Source organism: Venustampulla echinocandica (genome assembly GCF_003357145.1).
Source record: "Venustampulla echinocandica strain BP 5553 chromosome Unknown scaffold_5, whole genome shotgun sequence".
In the NCBI taxonomy this organism is placed as follows: Eukaryota; Fungi; Ascomycota; class Leotiomycetes; order Helotiales; family Pleuroascaceae; genus Venustampulla; species Venustampulla echinocandica.
Genome location: NW_022474210.1, coordinates 236,767 through 255,602, shown reverse-complemented (window position 1 = coordinate 255,602; position 18,836 = coordinate 236,767). Strand labels below are relative to the sequence as shown.

At 49.5% G+C, this 18,836-nt stretch overlaps 11 protein-coding genes across 11 annotated transcripts; 5 read left to right on the top strand and 6 right to left on the bottom strand.

The window, feature by feature from the left end:
- Positions 1-663: 663 nt before the first annotated feature.
- On the bottom strand, positions 664-945 carry BP5553_06986 (uncharacterized protein; the record flags this gene model as incomplete). The annotated part of the gene is made up of 2 exons (XM_032015609.1): positions 664-833; positions 918-945. The coding sequence occupies 2 exons, from the start codon at positions 943-945 to the stop codon at positions 664-666; spliced, it is 198 nt and encodes a 65-aa protein (XP_031867878.1).
- Positions 946-2,633: 1,688 nt separating this feature from the next.
- On the top strand, positions 2,634-3,284 carry BP5553_06985 (RBP11-like subunits of RNA polymerase; the record flags this gene model as incomplete). The annotated part of the gene is made up of 4 exons (XM_032015608.1): positions 2,634-2,771; positions 2,830-2,903; positions 3,030-3,106; positions 3,163-3,284. 4 exons carry the CDS (start codon positions 2,634-2,636, stop codon positions 3,282-3,284), a joined length of 411 nt encoding a protein of 136 aa, XP_031867877.1.
- A 126-nt stretch (positions 3,285-3,410) lies between these two features.
- BP5553_06984 (NADH-ubiquinone oxidoreductase 14.8 kDa subunit) lies at positions 3,411-4,167 on the bottom strand (the record flags this gene model as incomplete). Its single annotated transcript, XM_032015607.1, has 5 exons — positions 3,411-3,422; positions 3,475-3,582; positions 3,753-3,899; positions 4,009-4,070; positions 4,125-4,167. 5 exons carry the CDS (start codon positions 4,165-4,167, stop codon positions 3,411-3,413), a joined length of 372 nt encoding a protein of 123 aa, XP_031867876.1.
- Positions 4,168-4,459: 292 nt separating this feature from the next.
- On the top strand, positions 4,460-4,930 carry BP5553_06983 (uncharacterized protein; the record flags this gene model as incomplete). Its single annotated transcript, XM_032015606.1, has 2 exons — positions 4,460-4,752; positions 4,849-4,930. The coding sequence occupies 2 exons, from the start codon at positions 4,460-4,462 to the stop codon at positions 4,928-4,930; spliced, it is 375 nt and encodes a 124-aa protein (XP_031867875.1).
- A 555-nt stretch (positions 4,931-5,485) lies between these two features.
- On the bottom strand, positions 5,486-8,057 carry BP5553_06982 (uncharacterized protein; the record flags this gene model as incomplete). Its single annotated transcript, XM_032015605.1, has 6 exons — positions 5,486-6,367; positions 6,422-6,559; positions 6,607-7,019; positions 7,069-7,471; positions 7,553-7,772; positions 7,843-8,057. The coding sequence occupies 6 exons, from the start codon at positions 8,055-8,057 to the stop codon at positions 5,486-5,488; spliced, it is 2,271 nt and encodes a 756-aa protein (XP_031867874.1).
- Positions 8,058-8,366: 309 nt separating this feature from the next.
- BP5553_06981 (SNARE-like protein) lies at positions 8,367-9,064 on the top strand (the record flags this gene model as incomplete). Its single annotated transcript, XM_032015604.1, has 4 exons — positions 8,367-8,403; positions 8,466-8,700; positions 8,757-8,902; positions 8,961-9,064. 4 exons carry the CDS (start codon positions 8,367-8,369, stop codon positions 9,062-9,064), a joined length of 522 nt encoding a protein of 173 aa, XP_031867873.1.
- A 268-nt stretch (positions 9,065-9,332) lies between these two features.
- BP5553_06980 (uncharacterized protein) lies at positions 9,333-11,017 on the bottom strand (the record flags this gene model as incomplete). The annotated part of the gene is made up of 3 exons (XM_032015603.1): positions 9,333-10,384; positions 10,434-10,804; positions 10,860-11,017. 3 exons carry the CDS (start codon positions 11,015-11,017, stop codon positions 9,333-9,335), a joined length of 1,581 nt encoding a protein of 526 aa, XP_031867872.1.
- Positions 11,018-11,605: 588 nt separating this feature from the next.
- Positions 11,606-12,304, top strand: BP5553_06979 (Uncharacterized protein; the record flags this gene model as incomplete). Its single annotated transcript, XM_032015602.1, has 3 exons — positions 11,606-11,681; positions 11,743-12,060; positions 12,117-12,304. The coding sequence occupies 3 exons, from the start codon at positions 11,606-11,608 to the stop codon at positions 12,302-12,304; spliced, it is 582 nt and encodes a 193-aa protein (XP_031867871.1).
- Positions 12,305-12,496: 192 nt separating this feature from the next.
- On the bottom strand, positions 12,497-13,353 carry BP5553_06978 (Uncharacterized protein; the record flags this gene model as incomplete). Its single annotated transcript, XM_032015601.1, has 2 exons — positions 12,497-12,943; positions 12,991-13,353. The coding sequence occupies 2 exons, from the start codon at positions 13,351-13,353 to the stop codon at positions 12,497-12,499; spliced, it is 810 nt and encodes a 269-aa protein (XP_031867870.1).
- Positions 13,354-14,106: 753 nt separating this feature from the next.
- BP5553_06977 (uncharacterized protein) lies at positions 14,107-16,767 on the top strand (the record flags this gene model as incomplete). Its single annotated transcript, XM_032015600.1, has 4 exons — positions 14,107-14,135; positions 14,202-14,288; positions 14,337-15,178; positions 15,266-16,767. The coding sequence occupies 4 exons, from the start codon at positions 14,107-14,109 to the stop codon at positions 16,765-16,767; spliced, it is 2,460 nt and encodes an 819-aa protein (XP_031867869.1).
- A 535-nt stretch (positions 16,768-17,302) lies between these two features.
- On the bottom strand, positions 17,303-18,466 carry BP5553_06976 (Uncharacterized protein; the record flags this gene model as incomplete). Its single annotated transcript, XM_032015599.1, has 2 exons — positions 17,303-18,258; positions 18,415-18,466. The coding sequence occupies 2 exons, from the start codon at positions 18,464-18,466 to the stop codon at positions 17,303-17,305; spliced, it is 1,008 nt and encodes a 335-aa protein (XP_031867868.1).
- Positions 18,467-18,836: the final 370 nt, after the last annotated feature.

The window sequence follows — 18,836 nt, the reverse complement described above, 5'->3', positions numbered from 1 at the left end:
TTTCACAGGCGGGATGCAGGTTTTATGAATCAAACTTCGAGGTTGTTTTAGGTGTTTCAGAGATTGATAGTCTGATATTAATCAAGAAGGGCGAAGAGGGAGCGCGCACAGGGGGCCCCTGAACTGGCCTCTGTAGCGCGACAATGGAGGTTTTGGGGGGAGGGAATAAGGGAATAGAAGGGCGGGCTCAGCAGCATTGGCAGCTGTGTGGTTCAGGGCCCGATCTGCCAATCAAACCTGCAAAACAGTGTCAAGAATAATCCAAATACCCCTAGTTCCCTCCTGGAATAGAGTTTGGAGCCCGTACTCGCCTTGCGCTGCTGGTACCAGGTACCTAGTGCTTCGTACTCCGTAACGTTTTTGCCACAAGAATAATACGAGCACAGAACGAGTAATAATCTGCCCTGGTTGCGAGCGTTCCGGCGTCCCACCGTCCCTAGCCTTCCCATCTTCCTGGCGGAGTCGAGTGGATAGGGGAGGGGTTCGCCAGGAGGATTATTGATGGATGCGTCTGATATCTTTTTTTGACAGTTTTGGGATGTTTTGGCGGTTTGGTGGGGGCCAGGGCCTCTTGTTTGGACTTTGGCTGTGGATATTAATAAGGTCGGGATTATCTATATAACACGGCCTGCTTTTGCTCGTGCGCTCCACCTCCTATTCCTCTCAGAAGACAGAGCGGTTTGCCAGTATGCCAGTATGACTGATGGTACCACTGTTCTTGAGGGGCGATGAGCCAGGCTGCTCAGGGTTGCCAGGATCCAAAGGCAAAGCACCGATACCTCGCTGTGGCTCTTGTGCAAGGACAACGGGCGAATGCCAATCACTGAACAGCGCTCTGGGAGCAGGATTATTGGGAGCGCTGCAGCAAGTAGTGAGCAGCAACTAGCACCTTGCTCCCATCTTCGTGTACTACGTACAGTAAGACTGAGGATTACCTCCGAGCATGGCTTTGAGAGTCTGGGTGATACTGTCGCCCTTTTCTTCGCCCTTAATTGTGGCGCCCGTGGAACCGATGTGCGGACACAGAGGCAAACAAGAACAATTCCGTTCTGTTGGGTCTCGAGTTTCAGCGGCCCTCCGAGCGACCTTACAGGCCCATCGAGCCCTAGATCTCTCTGGGGTGATCTTTGAATTCAATATTCCGGCCCCATGTAACTAACATGCACCGCCATATTATCCGTCATTTAATTGACCTGCATAGATGGTAACAAGGCTACCTTAAAAGCCTCCCGATTAATCTATATCGCACTGGAAACGGTGATGTACTCCGTAATCTCAGTATCTCAATCAATCCCATCCTTAGGCACCAGCATTTTGTAACTTGATGCTGGACAGTCAATATCAGGTGCTTCGATCAGCCGGCAGTCTCACAAGCCACTCGGGAGTACGGCCGGGTCGCATGGAATAGAGGGAGGAAAGGAGAAATGGGGGAGGAGGGGCTCTTTCTTTTCTTCCGGATCGAATAAAGCATCTGAGCCCGAGTCGGAATCTGAAGCCAGAACGTTACATGCCCCAACGTTGCGGTCTGGGAGGCGCTCTTAGCTTCAAGAGGCAAACCTGTCGTCTGCAAAACCTCGCAATAATGTGTTTCGAACCGTTTATTGCCCGCTTTGAACACGCCCCTTTGCGGACTCCGGAGCCACCGCACTGACTTGACAGGAAGTCCCCCTGACGGGAAATTCAGACTGCGTTACGCCTTTTGCATTGCATCCCTGGTCGCGTTTGGAAGAAGCGTCGAGCCAACCAGGTCGCCTTGAGCCCGCCTTCAGTGAAACGCGGCTCAGCACACTCCTCCAATCAACCCACCTTCTGCTCCAGACGCGTGAGAAATTGCGAAGGACGACCTGGAAGAGTCACGTTTGTTCAGCACCAGAGTTTCGCTCTGGCAGATCAGAGCCGAGTTCGTTGTTTGGGATGTCTCATATGGCAAACGGAGGAGCGCAAGGAGCCGCAAACGAAATTGTAGGGACGATGCCCAAAGATATTCCGGTACACGGACTTGATCGCGCATTGCGACGCAGTACCCAGTCGCAGCATCCTTAGCCATATTTCTTCAGACGAAGAATTGCGACGCCGGGGTTGACGTTATTTTTGCCAATATCGATCCAAAACAATAGTACGGTGCTTTTTGTTTTGTGCTCCTGGTCTGCCAATGTTATCTGTCTCTGCTATCATTTGCCGCGCGGTAGGAAACATTGAGTAACGTTCGTCTTCCGCTTTGGGATTTAAGGAGGGAGGATTTCCCTATGACGTCCTATCCCAACATTCATCATCCTAATCGATAAGTGATCGGTGACCTTCGCTCGGAGCAAATTAGCAAATCAGCGTCGATCACGCCTGGTGTAGCCGCTCTCGAAGCGCTCTCGGCATTGTTAAGAACCAACACCGCATCTCACGTCAAGATCATCAATAAGCCCGAAATTATAGATTTTCGTCACTCGTAGAAATCCAAAATATGTGATGGTGCCTTTTGGGAGCGACTGGGTGGTTGTGTGTCGTACTAGATTTGGTGTGGGAAAAAGTGCTGTCGATAGTCGATATCGAGTATTACTAAGCGACATCTTTTTTTGAAGACTGTTCGCCTTTCGATTGCGATATGCGCCAGACCCCAATACACCCCAAACACCATAGTCATGTCTTCGAAAAAGAAAACCCAGGAACCTGATGCCGATGTCTCTATGGGAGATGTGCCCGCCGCTGATACGGAGGTCGCAGTCGCAGACGTTAATGACCCCGCCATGTTAGCGTTCGAGGAACAGCGAATTCGAATTGTGAGCTCCATAGCGCCTCAAGACTCTCCGAACTACATGCTAAGTGTTTGTTTTGCAGCTTCCTGGATCGTTGGCGACTGCCGCATCTTTTGAATTCCAGAAGGAGGACCATACGCTGGGAAATGCGCTGCGGTATATCATTATGAAGAAGTATGAAGCTTTGTCTTTCACTATCGCCCTGCTACGGTTTCCCGAACTACTTTAACATTTGGGAACTATATCGTCAAAGACCCGGTGCTGACCGTATTGTCTTTACAGCCCGGAAGTCGAATTCTGTGGATACTCCATCCCCCACCCCTCCGAAGAGGTCATGAATATTCGAATCCAAACATACGGTTAGTAGAAAAAGTCTCAACAATAGGCAAGGATTTTGCAACTAAGATTTACGTAGAAGGTACAACCGCTGTCGAAGCATTAGAGAAAGGGTTCAATGATTTGATGGATCTCTGTGATGTGGTGGCGGAAAAGTTCGTGGCAGCCCGAGAGGAAAATGTATCACGGATGGAATCATAAATGGAAACTGACTGGGCAATGGGATCCACTCGATCTGCATTTCAAGGCGTAAAGGCATGGAAAATTTGGAGTTTGGCCGCAGTTTATTTGAGCTATGTACAGTGATATGGAAAGTGGACCAGAAAATCAGTTGCGTCCCTAGGCCGGTAGTTAGTTTCCGGATGGGTTTCCCTGATGAACGATGGCATACCTCTAAGAAACCTTGCATGAAATTCTGTGGAAGTTGCCCGTTCAGATCCTCCTTTGCGCGGAAATACTTTAAGACGTGAGGAACTTGTTTCCAGTAGTTCAGTGTTTCCTGTCGAACCAATTGTGTCAGCATAGATTCTCCCACTTTAATTCAGCCCAGCAAATTGTATAGACAGTGTATCCGTCCTCATAATCGAAACAGTATGCTATTGCAAAACCATTACGCAAGTAACGCCATTGTCCGATATACGTAATTCCGCAAAGAAGTTAAAAACCCACCTGGTATTCCGCATGGCTCTGGAATAGTAAAACATCCACCACAGAGAGCTGTTTAACATATCGATGCCGCTCAAACTCCTGCCTTATCTTCGTCCGTATCTCTGCCACCGGTATGCTGAGCTGGTACATAGTCTGGATTTCCGGTGCCTATGTAGAACCAATCCGTTAGCCTCGGTCCATCATGTAAAAGCCCCTAGGCGGCCAATTGCACACAGAAACATGCTAAACATCTACTGTAAGGTCGGGAAGCACATACAGCACGAGCCCATTCCCGGTAGCTTTTCAAGACTCTCCGTTTCGCATCGTTCCAATTGACGGCTGTAGACACCCTGTTAGCACACGCAATTTGGACTTGAAGGGGAGGGCACTAACACTGCCGCGTACGCTGCGCAAGCAAGGTGGGATTGATCACCATTTTGTATGGATATCGTTGTGGTGACCTTCTCCTGGGGTTCTTTAGCTCGGGTGGTGAGGTCGGTCGAGGTTGGACGAGCTGGAGGTCGACAGAGCTAGAGCACGTGACGCTAAGTACGAGGCTGAGAAATCTCGCTCATCTTTCTTGAACCCCGCCACATCCAAGCTATCGACTCTCCCTCTATCTCCATACTCGACATAACCTCCACCAAAAAGACACGAATAATTTCCTCATAACCACGAATACCTTAAACAGTCCCCATTACTCGCCTTCGGCAGGGAATCTTCAAAAAATGCCAGCAATCCGCCATGCCTCAAAACGCAAAGCGCCCCCAAATGGCTTCAGCGATATCGAAGATGACCTCTTAATCTTCAGCAACAAGATGAAAGATGCGGAAAACGCAGAATCCAGCAACACCCCACGCCACCAGGCCCTCTGGCCCATCTTCCAAATCTCGCATCAGCGGAGCAGATATGTGTACGAGCTGTACTACGAGAAGGAGGCTATCAGCAAGGAACTGTATGACTGGCTACTGAAGAATGGATATGCGGATGCGATGTTGATTGCTAAGTGGAAGAAGACTGGGTATGAGAAGGTATGTAATATCATTCTTCCTTTTCCGGTTTTGTGGATAGACAGGGTGGCAGCATAGGGTATATTTGCTAACGGGAGATTTTATAGTTGTGCTGTCTACGATGCGTCCAGACGAAGGAGACGAACTTTAACGCTACTTGCATTTGCCGCGTTCCCAAAGCGCAGATAAAGGAGGGCCAGAATGTGGAATGTGTGAGCTGTGGGTGTAGAGGGTGTGCTTCAAGTGACTAGTAGTGATGGGTTGACGAGGAAATACGATATCAAGCCAAAAGAGTAAAGGGACGGATGATTATTGGGTTATACAGATGATACCACTACGGGCGTTTTGAGGGTTAGAAGATATTCTGTTGGACCGGGAGGAGAGCAAATAAATTACAGTGACCGGGCGTTTGGTGCTCTCGATGAAGGGTGATGCCCTGCAATAGAGCAATGACAATATCTCGTGGGTGGCCAAGTGGGAATTGGTGGTATTTCAGGCAAGGTGTGAAGCCTCTTGCCTGGATGAGGAACCATTAGCCAGATAGCAATAGCACTGAATGAGCTCGAAAATTTGATCTCAAACTCATCTAGTACTGTCATAATCTTATTTGAGCTTGCTTGAACCTTGAACCCCAGCTCCGTTACCATCTGCAGAAACCTTGGTAATAGTCCTTATCCGTCCCTCCCACCACGTAAACTGAAATAACCTGTTGAAACTCCTCGTACTCCCGTTCCGTTAGTCATCTCATTTCGGCTTCCCCATCACCCTCTGCATAAGGTTGTCAAGAGCAAGCTCGCCTTTATCATTAGGTGTCTTTCCGGCTATCTTCGAATTCTCGATCGCCTTTGAAGCAATATCAGCGAACGTGCTGCTTGTAATGACCATTTCGTCACCGCCAAAAGACGCTTCGCCTTTCTCTCGAGCACGCTTAAAGGCGCCTCCAAAACCCTCGTGGGTACCGGAAGCCTGAGGGCTAGTGGGCTGACCGATTAGGTTTTTATCATCTTTGTATTGTAGTTGGCCATCCACCCGTCGTGTCAGATACAGTTTTACCGCGTGACCTTGAGCTGCACGAATTCGCTCAACTTCCTTTTGATATGCAGTGTCATAGATATTGAAATCCGCTGCAGTTGGTGATTCTGCGACGAAATTCTCTTCTGATGTTGCCAGAGAGTTGTTCACTCCAGCGCCCACGCCAAGGAACAACGGTTCTCCGTCTAATGGGTCATGCGCATGGCCTTTCTCACCGGAGGAATCGCCTCGCTGGGGATCAGGACCCGAGGGTCCAGGAATTTCGTCAGAGGGAATGCGCCTGGGCGTCAGACCCTTCCCATGACCATCATAAGAACCTGCTTGGGGCTCATTCATCACGACCACAGAAGTATCGATCCGGCTTCCCATGGATTTAGGAGTGTTGGCATCTGAAGAGACAACATCATGATGAACGCCCTCACTAGCAAGAGCAGTCTCAACAGCCCTGCGATCATGCAGGTCAAAACTGCTTGTTCTATGAAATACTGGTTCTGATGCTGGAAATATACGAGCGCCTTGTCCTAGGGCGTCCGATAGACCTTGCGGTCGTCTAGATCTTCCTAGTAGACTCTTAAACTTCTTTACCGCTTGCATCTGAATTCAATTAGTACGAAGAAAATTGAAGTAGAGCACGATGCCAGAACTGACCATGGTCAACAGGTTCCTCATTTTCCCGGTGATAGCATGGTTCACCTCGGTTTCACTAGGCGGTTGCACTAGATTTGCAGTATTCTCCTCCGCAGACAGTAGGGGGTCGATTCCGTTTTTAGTGACCCAAGGATGTTCCTAAATATATTAGTCTAGTTCGAAAAGGTTGGACGATATATGATTACTCTTAGCTCCACCATGGTAATCCGTTTCTTCGGATCCTTCTCTAAAAGTTTCCTCAACAGATCACAGAACTCAGGGTCATTCCCCGGCTCTATTTCAAAATCATCGGTTTTTATAGATTCGTAGAGTTCTAGAACCTGAGTGCTTTCGAAAGGGATCCTACCAAATCTGAGACAATAAAGACAGACCCCCATCGACCAGATATCAGCCGCCTTGCCCGAAACATCCCCGTGCTTTGTAACGCACAGTTCTGGGGCCAAGAAGGCTGGCGATCCAGCTGATTTAGCAGTGAGCATCTCAGAATGTTTTTCGAACATCTCAGAAACTCCAAAATCCACCACCTTGAGAATATCATCTTCAGTTAGGAGGAGGTTGTCGGGCTTAATATCTCGGTGCACAACACCTTGCGCATGAACTATGAAATTTTAGCAATTTTATCTACTAGGCCGAGCTGGGAAACTTACGGTATTCGATCCCAAGAATGAGATCTCGGAACCAACATCTACAATTTTCTATGTCATAAGGATCTGCCCTTTCACCGAGCCCGACCTTCATGACAACACCTTTCTTGCACATTTCTAGAACCATGTATAGAGAATCTTCTACTGGGTCGTCTAACACCTCTATGAGCGCGACTAGGTTCGGGTGGTCAAGCTTCTTCATAATAGCAATTTCTTCCTTGATGAGGTAGAGAGGATTGCCTTTCACTTCCCCATTGTGAATATCGGAAGCCGAATGCCGATGCAAAGGAGAATTGAAGCTCAGTCCCGCTGATAAATGCCCCGGCCTTCTAACGCCTTGAGGTCTCCGAAGAATATTCGATTGTGCTCGTTTCCGGAGTCGGGATTTTGAGAACTCTTTAACTGCCTAATACCTTGTTATTAGGACTCTATATCATTCCATACCCCGGCTAGCTCAATTACGCCGAAAGGTGGTTGGTTTGCTTACATATTCCTTTCCATATTGATCAACTGCTAGGTGGACGGCACCAAAAGAACCCCGCCCGATCTCATCCTTGATTATGTACTGGTTGATACGGTGCTCGGCCCTGCCATCTTCTTCGTTGTTCGTATACTCTGATCTCGCATCTAAAGTCTCCTTAATTTCTCTGTGGTGGGATGGTTGACGGCAATGGTGCCTGAGCGGGCTTTGGTAGGCGGGAGCAGAGCTGGAGGAGGGGTCAGACCCAAGCGTTCAGGAATGATTTATTGATCGAGAATATATAAGAGGGTACTCACAGGTGGTGGATGATCGGTGGCCGGCCATCTTCGGTATTGCCCTGAATATCCAAAGAAATGCCTTTGGAAATTGTTATCAAACTGCGGGGAAATGTGTATTGGGGTCTTTGCAAGAAGTTATTACCATGTGATGGAAGGATGCCCGCCTCTGCTTCTTCTGTAGATATATCCCCCGCATGCCCCGGTGCTTGGCAGTCGCCGGCGAGAGAAACCATATTTGACGTGGTTATAAGCTGTTCTGCATGATCGTAAAGGCTGAAATGTTGGAGGGGAACTAAACAATCGATAAGGCGTTCTAAAAAGTCGGAATCAGCTCGGGTACCGCCTTGGTGAGGCTGATAACAACGCGGTGACCAGGGACTTGAGTAGCCGGGGCTTGGCGAAAGCTTATTCCGCCAAGCGAAAAGGGTAGTGTGGTCGACGGTCTCGCGCTCCTCGGCTTGTAGTCTCGCGCTCGTTTGAGGGTGTGAGAAGTGACAGTGTTCCACCGTTCTGTCGTTCTGCTGTTATCCAGACATCACATCATGGTTGTTTATAGCTTTTACATATTCGATCGGCATAGTAAGTGACAGTTGTGCCTTCCAAAGTGCAGACGTCGGCTCTCAAGGCTAATATCTCCTCAGCGGAATGCATCTATTCTCGACTCTGGGCCAGGCAGGACCGTCCAGTCTCCTCGGGAGGTACATCAACACGGCCAATCTCGGACTCCAGCGTAGCAAGCAACGGCATTGCCCCCGACCTTGGTCCTGCGAGGGCTCGTCCAGCTCGACTGAGCGCGCAAGACGATGCAAAGCTCATTTTCGGGACAATATTCTCTTTGCGAAATATGGTGCGGAAGCTTGGTGGGCCAGAAGACAGGTACATAGCCTCGCTAGCGATTAGAAGGGTCTGCCAGACGTTAATTGGGGTTACAGTTTCATTTCCTTCCGGACGGGCCAATATAAGCTTCACTACTACGAGACTCCTACTAGTATCAAGTTCGTGATGCTCACCGATACACAAACACTCAACATGCGGAATGTACTGCACCAGATATATGTCAATCTTTACGTGGAGTTTGGTGAGTTTTCAGCCGTGGTATGATAACACTATTGCTTTAGGGCTAACTATGTGGATAGTTGTTAAGAACCCGTTATCCCCTGTGGAACATCCTGGTGGAGAGGGGGTTGCGAACGAGCTTTTTGAATTAGCCCTTGACCAATTTGTCAAGGGAGTCCTTTAGCTGTTACCACATTTACATCTTACATGTTAGGCCGCACAGTGGAACCTTTGGATTCGGCGGGGAAGCATTGCACGGCGTTGAGGGTATGACATTGCAGGTGTTCAGGTGTTATTACCAGGCCATACTCTTCTATACCTTTACTTATAGAGCGATAATATCTTACATGTCCCTATCCAGTCGAACACTTTATCATTCCCAATATTCCCCATACCTTTATTCATCAATGTCCTTATACATATTCCTAGCTGCATGTCTATGAACCTCGCAGTCACGTTGGCTTTTCAGGAGTGTCCACTGCTTTACCCCAGGCACTCTCAAACGTGCTTGCTGTCCCAACATCCACAACACTGTCTTGTCCAGCAACAACCTCTTCTTGTGGTGGTGACTCTGTTATAACGCTTTCTGGTCCTCTAGGGCTATCTTTTCCTGGGAAACTGCCTTCATCTTTGATTGGGCTGATTTCGCTCTCCCAATTGCTTGAATATACCACCGCTGCGAAGGCCTCGAGGTCCCGGACCTGTTCCACCGCTTGGAGGTATTCGTTTGGCACCCCGTTTCCAATTGAATGTGCTTGGCGGGTAAAGATTGCAAGGACGATTGGTAGCTTTACAGGCTTGGGGTCGTGGAGCTCAGTAATTCTTGGTGCATCTAAATCAGGAACTTCAGGCACAGCTGGCGCTTTGTATGCCTGCTGCGCAACCTTTTGGTCAATCAAGGTCGAGAATCCCGCGTCTAACAGCAGAGTCAACACGTGAGCAAATGGCGGCGAATCGATGAGGTCCGATGTCTCATCCAGAAGTCGCCGAAGAGCTGGCGAAGTGGTAGCAGATGCAGAGGACGCATCAGTAGTCATGCCAGACTCCTTGAGCACGAGCTCTTCTTGCTCCTGGGGCGGAAGTAAGTATTCCAGCCACTTGCTAGCTTGTCTGTCCTCCTCTGTAGCGCCTTCAACCTTCTTCCGCACCTCTAGAGTCAACTCAGATAGCTTCTGCATACTGATATCATCTCTCGGGCTTAGGGGCCCAAATATTTCCTTTACTGCCTCCTCCACCTTCAGCATGATTTTTCTCCACCCCTGATGCAACAGCCACCAGCTGAATGTCAAATACTGCCTATTCGTCTCAAAATCATTGCCGTATGCTTGATCTGGATTATCATCGTCATGATTCTCTAGACTGATTGTGGATTGTTCCACACCACCAGTTGCAAGAGATACCACGCTCGACAGGTAGCTTCGTCGCCCCAGCAGGTTCAGTTGTATCCGAGTAAGCAATGTAAGTAGGGTAAGCGTGTATATAAGGGTGAAAGCCCGAGTAATTGCTACGTTTGTGTTAGCGCCCTTCAAGGACCGCGGTTTGAGGGACCTTACCACTGATTTTGAGATCATTCCACAATTGCAACTTCGTCTTCCGTGCCTTTTGCGCCTGTTGCCCTCCGTCTTGGGGCCCATCTCCCGCTGAGGTGACAGACGGAATGCCCATCTGGCTTGCATGTACCCCGCTCTCGCTCTGTAAACTGACCATGCTTCGATCGTCATCTGTGACGCTGGGCGGACCAGAGCCTAACTCAGACGGATGAGGCTCCCCGTTGCGCGCCAATTTGGCAGCCTTCTGCTGCTGAAGCTCAAAGGTAATTCGTTCGGTTTCCATTTCTGCGAGGATATTGTCTGTAACTGTTGGGAGGAGGGCGAGGACCGTAAAAGTACAATCCTCCTGGTTTTGTTCGAATCGCCGCCGGAGACTGCAGTCGCATTAATGAGAATGGCCATACCAAGCACAATATGAGCTCTACATACTTCTCCCGCGCTATGCGGTCGCCGCTCATGCGCTCTCGTGCATCAGAAATCTTCCCCAACACGTATTGACTGACTACATAGCCAGCTCCAACCACCCCAACTCCAACCGCGATGGGCGTTCTGTTCCGTCGCAACCATCCTCGAGTAGCAGATATCATGGTTATATGATTATTGGCGCAACGATAGCATTCCGCTGGAATGCCTCCGAATACGTCGCGGTTTGGAAGGGATTGGATCGAGAAAGGCCGGCTCACGAGATTCCACGGGCAACCTGGGTCCTGGACAGGCCGAGGTCAATGATGTGGCTGATCCTGGCAAACCGACGGTTACAGTACAAATAGAGTGGGTTTCGCGATATGATAAGCCACACGTCCCAGCCTCGCTCGCCTCGGTATGGGCTCTAAAGGCGGCATCCCAATATCAACTGTGGCAACCCCTGGTTGTAACAGATCAACAACTTTGCTAGAGGAGACCCCGTTCAAGAACTCTTCTTTCCCGACATGTCTTGAATATAATAAATTATTAATACAAATAAAATATAGCTTTTTATAATTTCCAGGACAGTGCGCATTGATATAATGTAGTGCCGCTTTTTTGCCTCTTGCGAGCTGGCCCACGTGCATAATTTACCCCACCATTCTTCACAAGACCCATTACACATACTCCGTCCAAGCACAGCCATTCCGATATCAACACTGTACAGTTCAAGACACTGTCTACAGCAGATGCTAGACACTCTCGTGGCAATGGAACCGCGCCGAGCGCCGGAATACATTATAGAAGTCTTCGCAGATCCGTCCTCCGTCAAAGATGTTGTGCGAGGTCTGTATCTCGTTTCGGGCTTGGGGAAATAGGGAGATTGTGCTGACATCCCCGACCATAGGTATCTTACATACGATATTTTTCCACCGATTCTTCCCCTCGATCCGACCGAAGACTCGCGATGTTCTCGACCTAACTCTACCTCTTGTTGAAGATGTTGAGTTGGAGACGTTGATCGATCAGCGAACTGCGACCCTTGTGAGACAGTTAGACACGAGCTCAGACATGGGTGGGCGCAACACCGGGGTGAGGGGATTGATGGCTGTTCAGTTTTTTGAGAAGAAGAGAAGGAAGGCTTGGTTTACGAAAGCAGAGGAAGAGGTTTGCTGGGAGCAGTGGACTCTCGATGTTACTCTGGCAACTCCGCGCACAGAAAACGGTGTGTTACCCCGCGCATCATTTTGAAAGAGTGCATACTTACCTGAGGGATTATAGAACGGGCCAAGGTCCGAAGCGCTATGGAAGCCATGCTGTTGAAAGCCGCAATGAAGATTGTGACCACTGTCAACAGAGAGAAGGATCACATCCCCCCGATCACCACCAGCGAGGCAAATCCGTTCCCATACCAGATTGTCATCAATCCTAAGGGAGATGGATGGGGAACCCGCATGGGAATATTCTAGGCCGTTCATGACTGATATGAGAATTGTACACGACTGTGGAGTTTGGAGTCCGGGGTTATTTAGAGGAACGCGTTGGATACAGATACCCAATGATGAATGGCATTGATATGCGCTGACATTGCAATTCATGAAGATTTTCCCGTCAATCGTTATTTTCATAAGTGGCATATTTACCGTCATAAATCATCACCCTTAGGTTCTGCTAAACCCACCTCTGCCTCGACCACGACCCCGACCGAACCTGACACTGGGGGGCACAAATTTAAGAGACGACATCGCGCCAGTGAGGCTTTCTATATCCGCATCTCCCATTGAAGGCGAAGTAGCCGGGCTCGTTCCACCAATCTCCCGGTTTTCCTTCCCACTTTCATCGTTCTTATCCTTGTTCTCCGTGCTGCTTATAGTCTGTAGTCTTGAATTACGGCGGTTAGTCCTCTCTTGAATCTCCGCGCTGTGTTGAGCTGCGGAGCTGCGTCGGCGATGTCTCCCCGATCGTAACATTGAACTTCGATTATCTATGCCGTCGTTTATTACGTAAAAGTCGTAGTCTTTTGGGAAAAGGTGCTTGTCGATTAAATGCATACGTCTTTTTTGTGCAGTGGAGCACTTTCGATCGCAATCCTCGACGAGACAGGAATACTTAAGATGTTAGAGACGCGCGAAGGAAAAGGGAAAAGGAAACTCACAGTCTGCTCCCCTCTCTCCCTCCTGACAGACACCAATGCATCGTGGTTCTCCTCGATATGTAAATTCAAGAAATGCTCAGTTGGGAAATTCTTTCTGCACTCTAGACACCGGTTCATGTGTGTCTGATTGTAGTGAACCTCATAGGCTTCGAAAGATGGGAAAGAAAGAATCTCTCTGTGTGGAGGGAGCGAGCATCTCATTTCATTGGCTGGCCGAGGTTCACCGCTGCTATCAGGGTCAAGTTGGAGAACTTTCGAGGAGGGAACTCGGGATGAGAAATGAACAACGGAGGCTGCGGCAGCGTCCGTCAAGATCTCGGACTCTGAAAGCGGTTCAAAATCTTCGCGTGAGCGCTTAGCCATATTTTGAAGAGCCAACACCCGGGGGAATTACTTTGATGTGCTGCCCTTCGTCACCGCTCTGCCCTCTCTCGATTTCTCTTCGTTTTCGAAGCGCCTGAGAACTAGCCGTGTGTTAGAGCAGACACCTTAATAGAATATGCTGCTAGATTGGAGGGAGGGGAATAGGTCGTTGAGCCAACAACTATGATGAACGAACAGTAGATGGCAAATAGATTGGTAGATGATGTTTAGCAAAACAGAAGAAAGCCTTGTGTGGGGAAGTTCGGGGCCGCGAACAGCAATGCGCCGGCACTTCAGCCTTGTCGGTCTGTGCTGAGCGTGATCGCACAGGGGTTGCCGACTGGCCGCAGGAACATGGGGGAATTGGGTCGTAGGCGATAAACGATAAACGACAGAGGTTGAATTCGTCACTTCACTTCACGGCTGCCCGCTGCCGAAACATCAGAAGAGAAGAGAACATGAGGCTGCAAAGACATTCCACGCCGACTTCTAAAGGACCCTTGCGACCTATAGGGGCCGTATTCCTCACTTCTCGTTAGGGCAAGCTTTGTTGAGCCCCCTTCCCGTCGCCATTGCCTAGCCATCTCTGTGGAGCCAGTACCTGGTTGGTATTCACTTTTTATTTACAAATAGACCTGACCACATCTATGGATCGCATCTACCATCCACGATTTGCGGATTTCGACGCGCAGATCTAGTTGGCAAGCCGGCCGTGGGGCCCCAAACAATCTCCGTTCACAGACAACCTTCGAAATGGCTACAACGGCTGCGCAGAATTGGACGTGAGTTGCCTCTCCCCCAGGGTTATTTGTTCGCAACAGAGAAGAGACAGCTGATGGCTTGGGCAGGAGCGCGCTTGAAATCGAGAAGGACCTCCAATTGCTCTTGAAGGGCAAAACCGCTCGCTTTGACGATGTTGACCACTTGATTAACCAGTGAGCACCCCTCGTACCCAGGTGGTTTCCAGAAGCTGACTTGGAGAGGCTTCGCATAACCTGTGAAGCAGCTATCTTCCTCGACTTTGAATATGCCCATCGGGCAGGGGTGGAGGGGCGCCTTTGGGATGCGCATATCAACATCAACCAGCGCTACCGGAAGGTTGTCGATCATTTCCGCCAAAAGGAGCAGAAGAAACATATCGTTGAGAGGCGCAAAGTGGAGAAACGTTATGTCGACTTTATTAAGACAAGCCAGTTCTTTTATAGGGGCTACATCCAGCGCCTGGCATCTCACTTTGCGGGTATGAGAAAGCTTCGCCAGATTGCGCATCGACTTCATCTTGATCCGCTCTCCGTCGATGAGCGTGTTACGGTCTCCCCCGAGGTGGAGCACCTCATTGATATGTCATGCCATGCTACACTTCTCCGCCTGGGCGATCTTTCCCGATACCGTAACACCCTGCGAACCAAGGATCGGAGCTGGGAACCGGCGTTGGGATTTTATGAACTGGCTGATGCCCTAGTTCCAACGGATGGAAGTGCGCATAATCAGATGGCAGTAATTGCTCTTGCAGACGGAGATCACCTGGATGCGGTCTACCAACTTTATCGAGCTCTTGCTGTCGACGAGCCGCATAAACTGGCAAAGGGAAACCTCGAGCTCGAGTTCAAGAAAATCACCTCGGCTTGGGAGAAAAAGCGCCCGCAACCAAAGACTGACAGTTTGAGCACTCTAGTTTGGTGGTTTGTTTTGCTCCAAGCCAAGTTCTACGAGGGTGTTGATTTTTCTACGCACGAAGAACTCGAAAACGAAGTTATTTCACGGCTAGCTAGGTTGTTGAAAGAACAGTCGTTTGATGCGACCCATGAGAAATTAGTCCTTACAAGTATTGCCGCAGGGTCCTTTTCCGGCCAAAAGATTGAAGGCGAGTAATAATATCCGATTGTTGCATAGCCATCTAACCAAGAAACAGAATCGAAGGAGGGTCCTTCTGAAGCGGATATTCGGTCATTTTATTTCTGTCTGGCCTTCAACATCCGCATGTTATCCATGCTTCTACAAGTACTGAAACCAGAACTAGAAGACACAGCAGCTGCCGGGAGTCTTCCGCAACATGAACCGCTCCCAAACCAGTCCCAGGGGAATATCACAGCCGTTACGCGTAGAGTTCTTCCAGCCCTCCGTCAATACAGCGTCTGGCTTGTCTCCCAGGTCGACTTCATCGTGGCTAATTTGAAAATTGGCCCGCTGAGTATGCATAGTAGGGAGATGTGGAAGATATATGCTGACGTGCTAACACGGCTTGCTAACCTATTTCCTGCCGAGTCTCTACCTTCAATCAACTACTTGCTGGAAGAGGACGAGTCTACTGTGGGGTTCAAGCCTCTTCGAGACCCTCAACTCCCACACGCCTGCAACGTTTATGCCGCCAATGATAGCGGTAGCCTGAAGCCAAGCATGACCGATACTGGCATTAAACGACAGAGCCCTGATGTCGAAATGCTAGCTCGTGTGCGAGATATACTGCTCTGTGGCCTCGTCCTCCAAGGAGACCCAAAGTACCCAATCGTTCTAAGGGATAGGGCCTTCGTATACACCGATCAGGCTTTGCCCGCTTCTGGTATCGCCAGTCCAGTTAGCGCTAAGGGACCAGTATCTTCCCTCGAAAGTCCAATGAAGGCCTCCAGCACAATCATAGACACCACCATGGCCCATGAGTCGGTCAAAAGCAGCCGACCTGAAACCCCTGAGCTACGAAACAGTATCGACACAGACATGCATCGAATGGTGGACAACCTTGTTGAGTCTTATGGTAGTAAACTGGATGGGAGTGACGAAACGTCTTACGGTATGCATAGCCTTACTGCGAATGAGGTGTTTGCACCTGTTGGTTCGAGCGGTCTCCGGTCTCCTCACCAAGTCACCCCGAAAATGCTTCCCAGCCTACCAGGCATATGGAACTCGGCCTTCACACCACAGCCCAATGAACTTCAGCCAACTAGCCCCAATCGCCCCGGCACTAGACGTCAGCTCTCACCATTTCCGCTTTCTACTCGTCAGCAACAAGTGGCTGCTGCCGCTTCTCTTGACCAAATGACTGGATATAGTGGATCATCGAGGAATTCCTGGGGAGAAAACAGCCCACGACCCACTTCGAATCCAACTTCACAAGCCGTCAATCAACTACTACAGGAATCTCTCACGCAGCAATTCAGACCGTTATCCATGTCCTCTCAGTTTTCAGATTCAAGCAACATATTTGGAAACACAACCCCAGCACATCAACGTATCAAAAGTGGACAGAGAGGTGTAGCGCCTACTGCTAATGGCAACAACAGTACTCTCTATCCAGGCGGGACTGACTTTGATACGCGGTTCATGTTACAAAGCTCCCTGCTCGGGAAGTACAATGATAACCAGACTCAGCCTCGCTGGGGATATCGTTCAAGCCCGCCCGGTGGACAAGGCGGCTGAGGGCTTAAGTTTCGATTCATGGAAAACCAATGAATATTACCTAGGCATATATTGTTATCCCGAAAAGCCGTCTGGTTTTCGAAGGCTAAACTACAATCGGCGCATCCTCCATCGGGTGTGCGGAATGACACGGCCACCACTAATCGTCTCAGTCATTTCTGACATTCGATCATCACAGCACAGACTCGCTGGGCAAGGCTTTTCGTGTTTACTAACGCTAAACTATTCTATGCCTGATCGTGGAGGATCGTTAATGGTCATCTCTTCATATGCGCCACATCATCAGATTGTAGACGCTCCCGTTGTTGAAACCTTTCCGAACGCCATCTACAAAATCTCGATGCAAAAGAACAGATTATATTTTACTGGCTGGCAGGCTTATAAGTCTGCTTGGGGAATGGGAATCTGCAAAGTTACCGCGTCAGTTGATTCTCAAAGGGCATGCTTCCAAATTGTACGTAGAGGATGAATGAAAATAATGGATGGACTCCAAAGAGACATGCTTGTGATAGCCCAAGATTTGGAAAATAGTGACTTACGAGGGGCCCAACTCCTTAATGCTAAGCTTTGCCAGCCATTGTCCCTGGTCAACGCATCGTGCCAGAGGCTCGCCGGCAACAAGGCCGGCAACGAAACCAGCGGCAAACGCATCACCAGCGCCTGTGGTATCGTTGATCTCATTCTTGTCAATCGCATGAATTGGATACTCATTGACATCACCACCATTAACAGCAACAATTGTAGGTAGGGTGCCTTGAGTGATAACAGCAACTCTCTCCCTCTTAGTATTGGCCTTTGGCAGCGCGGCCAAATGCTTAGCAATCTCCTTGATATCCTTGGTCTCCAAACCATGGCTCTCAGCATACGCGAGCGCCTCGGTCTCGTTCCCGACAACGTAATCCCAGTAAGGGGCTGTGGCATCCAGTTGGTCCTTGAAGAACTGGGCAATGAATGGTGCGGAGAGGGAGAGAACGAATACTTTGTTGTTCTTCGCAGCTTCTTCAGCCAGAGCCATGATGGCTGGTGGGCAGACCGTGAGATGGTAACCGCCGACGAAGTAATGTGTAGCGTTCTCAACGAGCTTCCACACCTCGGGCTTCTTCAAGTGGTCCAGATCGTAGTGGTTAGCAGCACCCAAATCGGTGGCCATAGAGCGATTGTGGCCTGTGATGACCACACCGCAGCGGCCAGTGGGGTGCTTTGGGTCCACACGGTACTCGACACGAAGGCCGGCTTGCTTCACGGCATCGTGTAAGATAGCGGCGTACTTGTCGTCACCAACACCGCCGAGATAGACAACGGAGTTTGGTGGGAGCATATATTGCGCGCCGCGGGCGGTGTTCTGTGCTCCTCCGCCAGCAATCAACTTTGCGTTGTAGTTGTTCAGGAGGTCTTCGTAGATAGGGAGGTGCTTTTCCTCGCTGAGGATTGCATCGTTGGGCTTGAGGCCGTATTTTGCCAAGAGTGCATCGTCACCCACAGCTTGGATATCTGTAGGTCAAAATAATTAGCATGGCCTAAGAATTCATTCAACTGATAGCAAAGTTGGCCCTGGAGAATGGGGTTCCACAAAGCTGACCGCTTTAACTTCGCACATGAAGAAAAACGCGGAAATCAGAATTCAAGCACCAAATAGGTTATACATACCAAGCAGGGGATTCTCTAGGCAGAGGAGGGCGTATTCCTTGGTTCCAGACATGTTGATTGTTTTGGGGTGAGGATGGATGGTGGGTTTGTGTTGGTTGAAGGAGTAAGATCTTGTTATGTTCTGGCGGGGTTCCTTTTTGGAGGGGCTGTGTTTCCCCCCCGGGTCAGGTCGCCCGTCCCAGGGGCCGGCAGGGCCCAAATTACAGCACCTAGTTCGGCCAAGTGCAAAGCTTCGATAGCAGAATCTAATCTGAAGTCTTCTTGAATTTGATCTTATTGTTTTTACAGGTTGTGCTTAATACGATTAGTTTGGTAGATATTTTCCGCTCCAGGATTACCTCAAGGTGGGTACCTAGGTCCTTAGGGAGTATCTTTTACTCGATTTGGATGCTGCAGGGCTTTCTATTCAGTTAATAGGACAT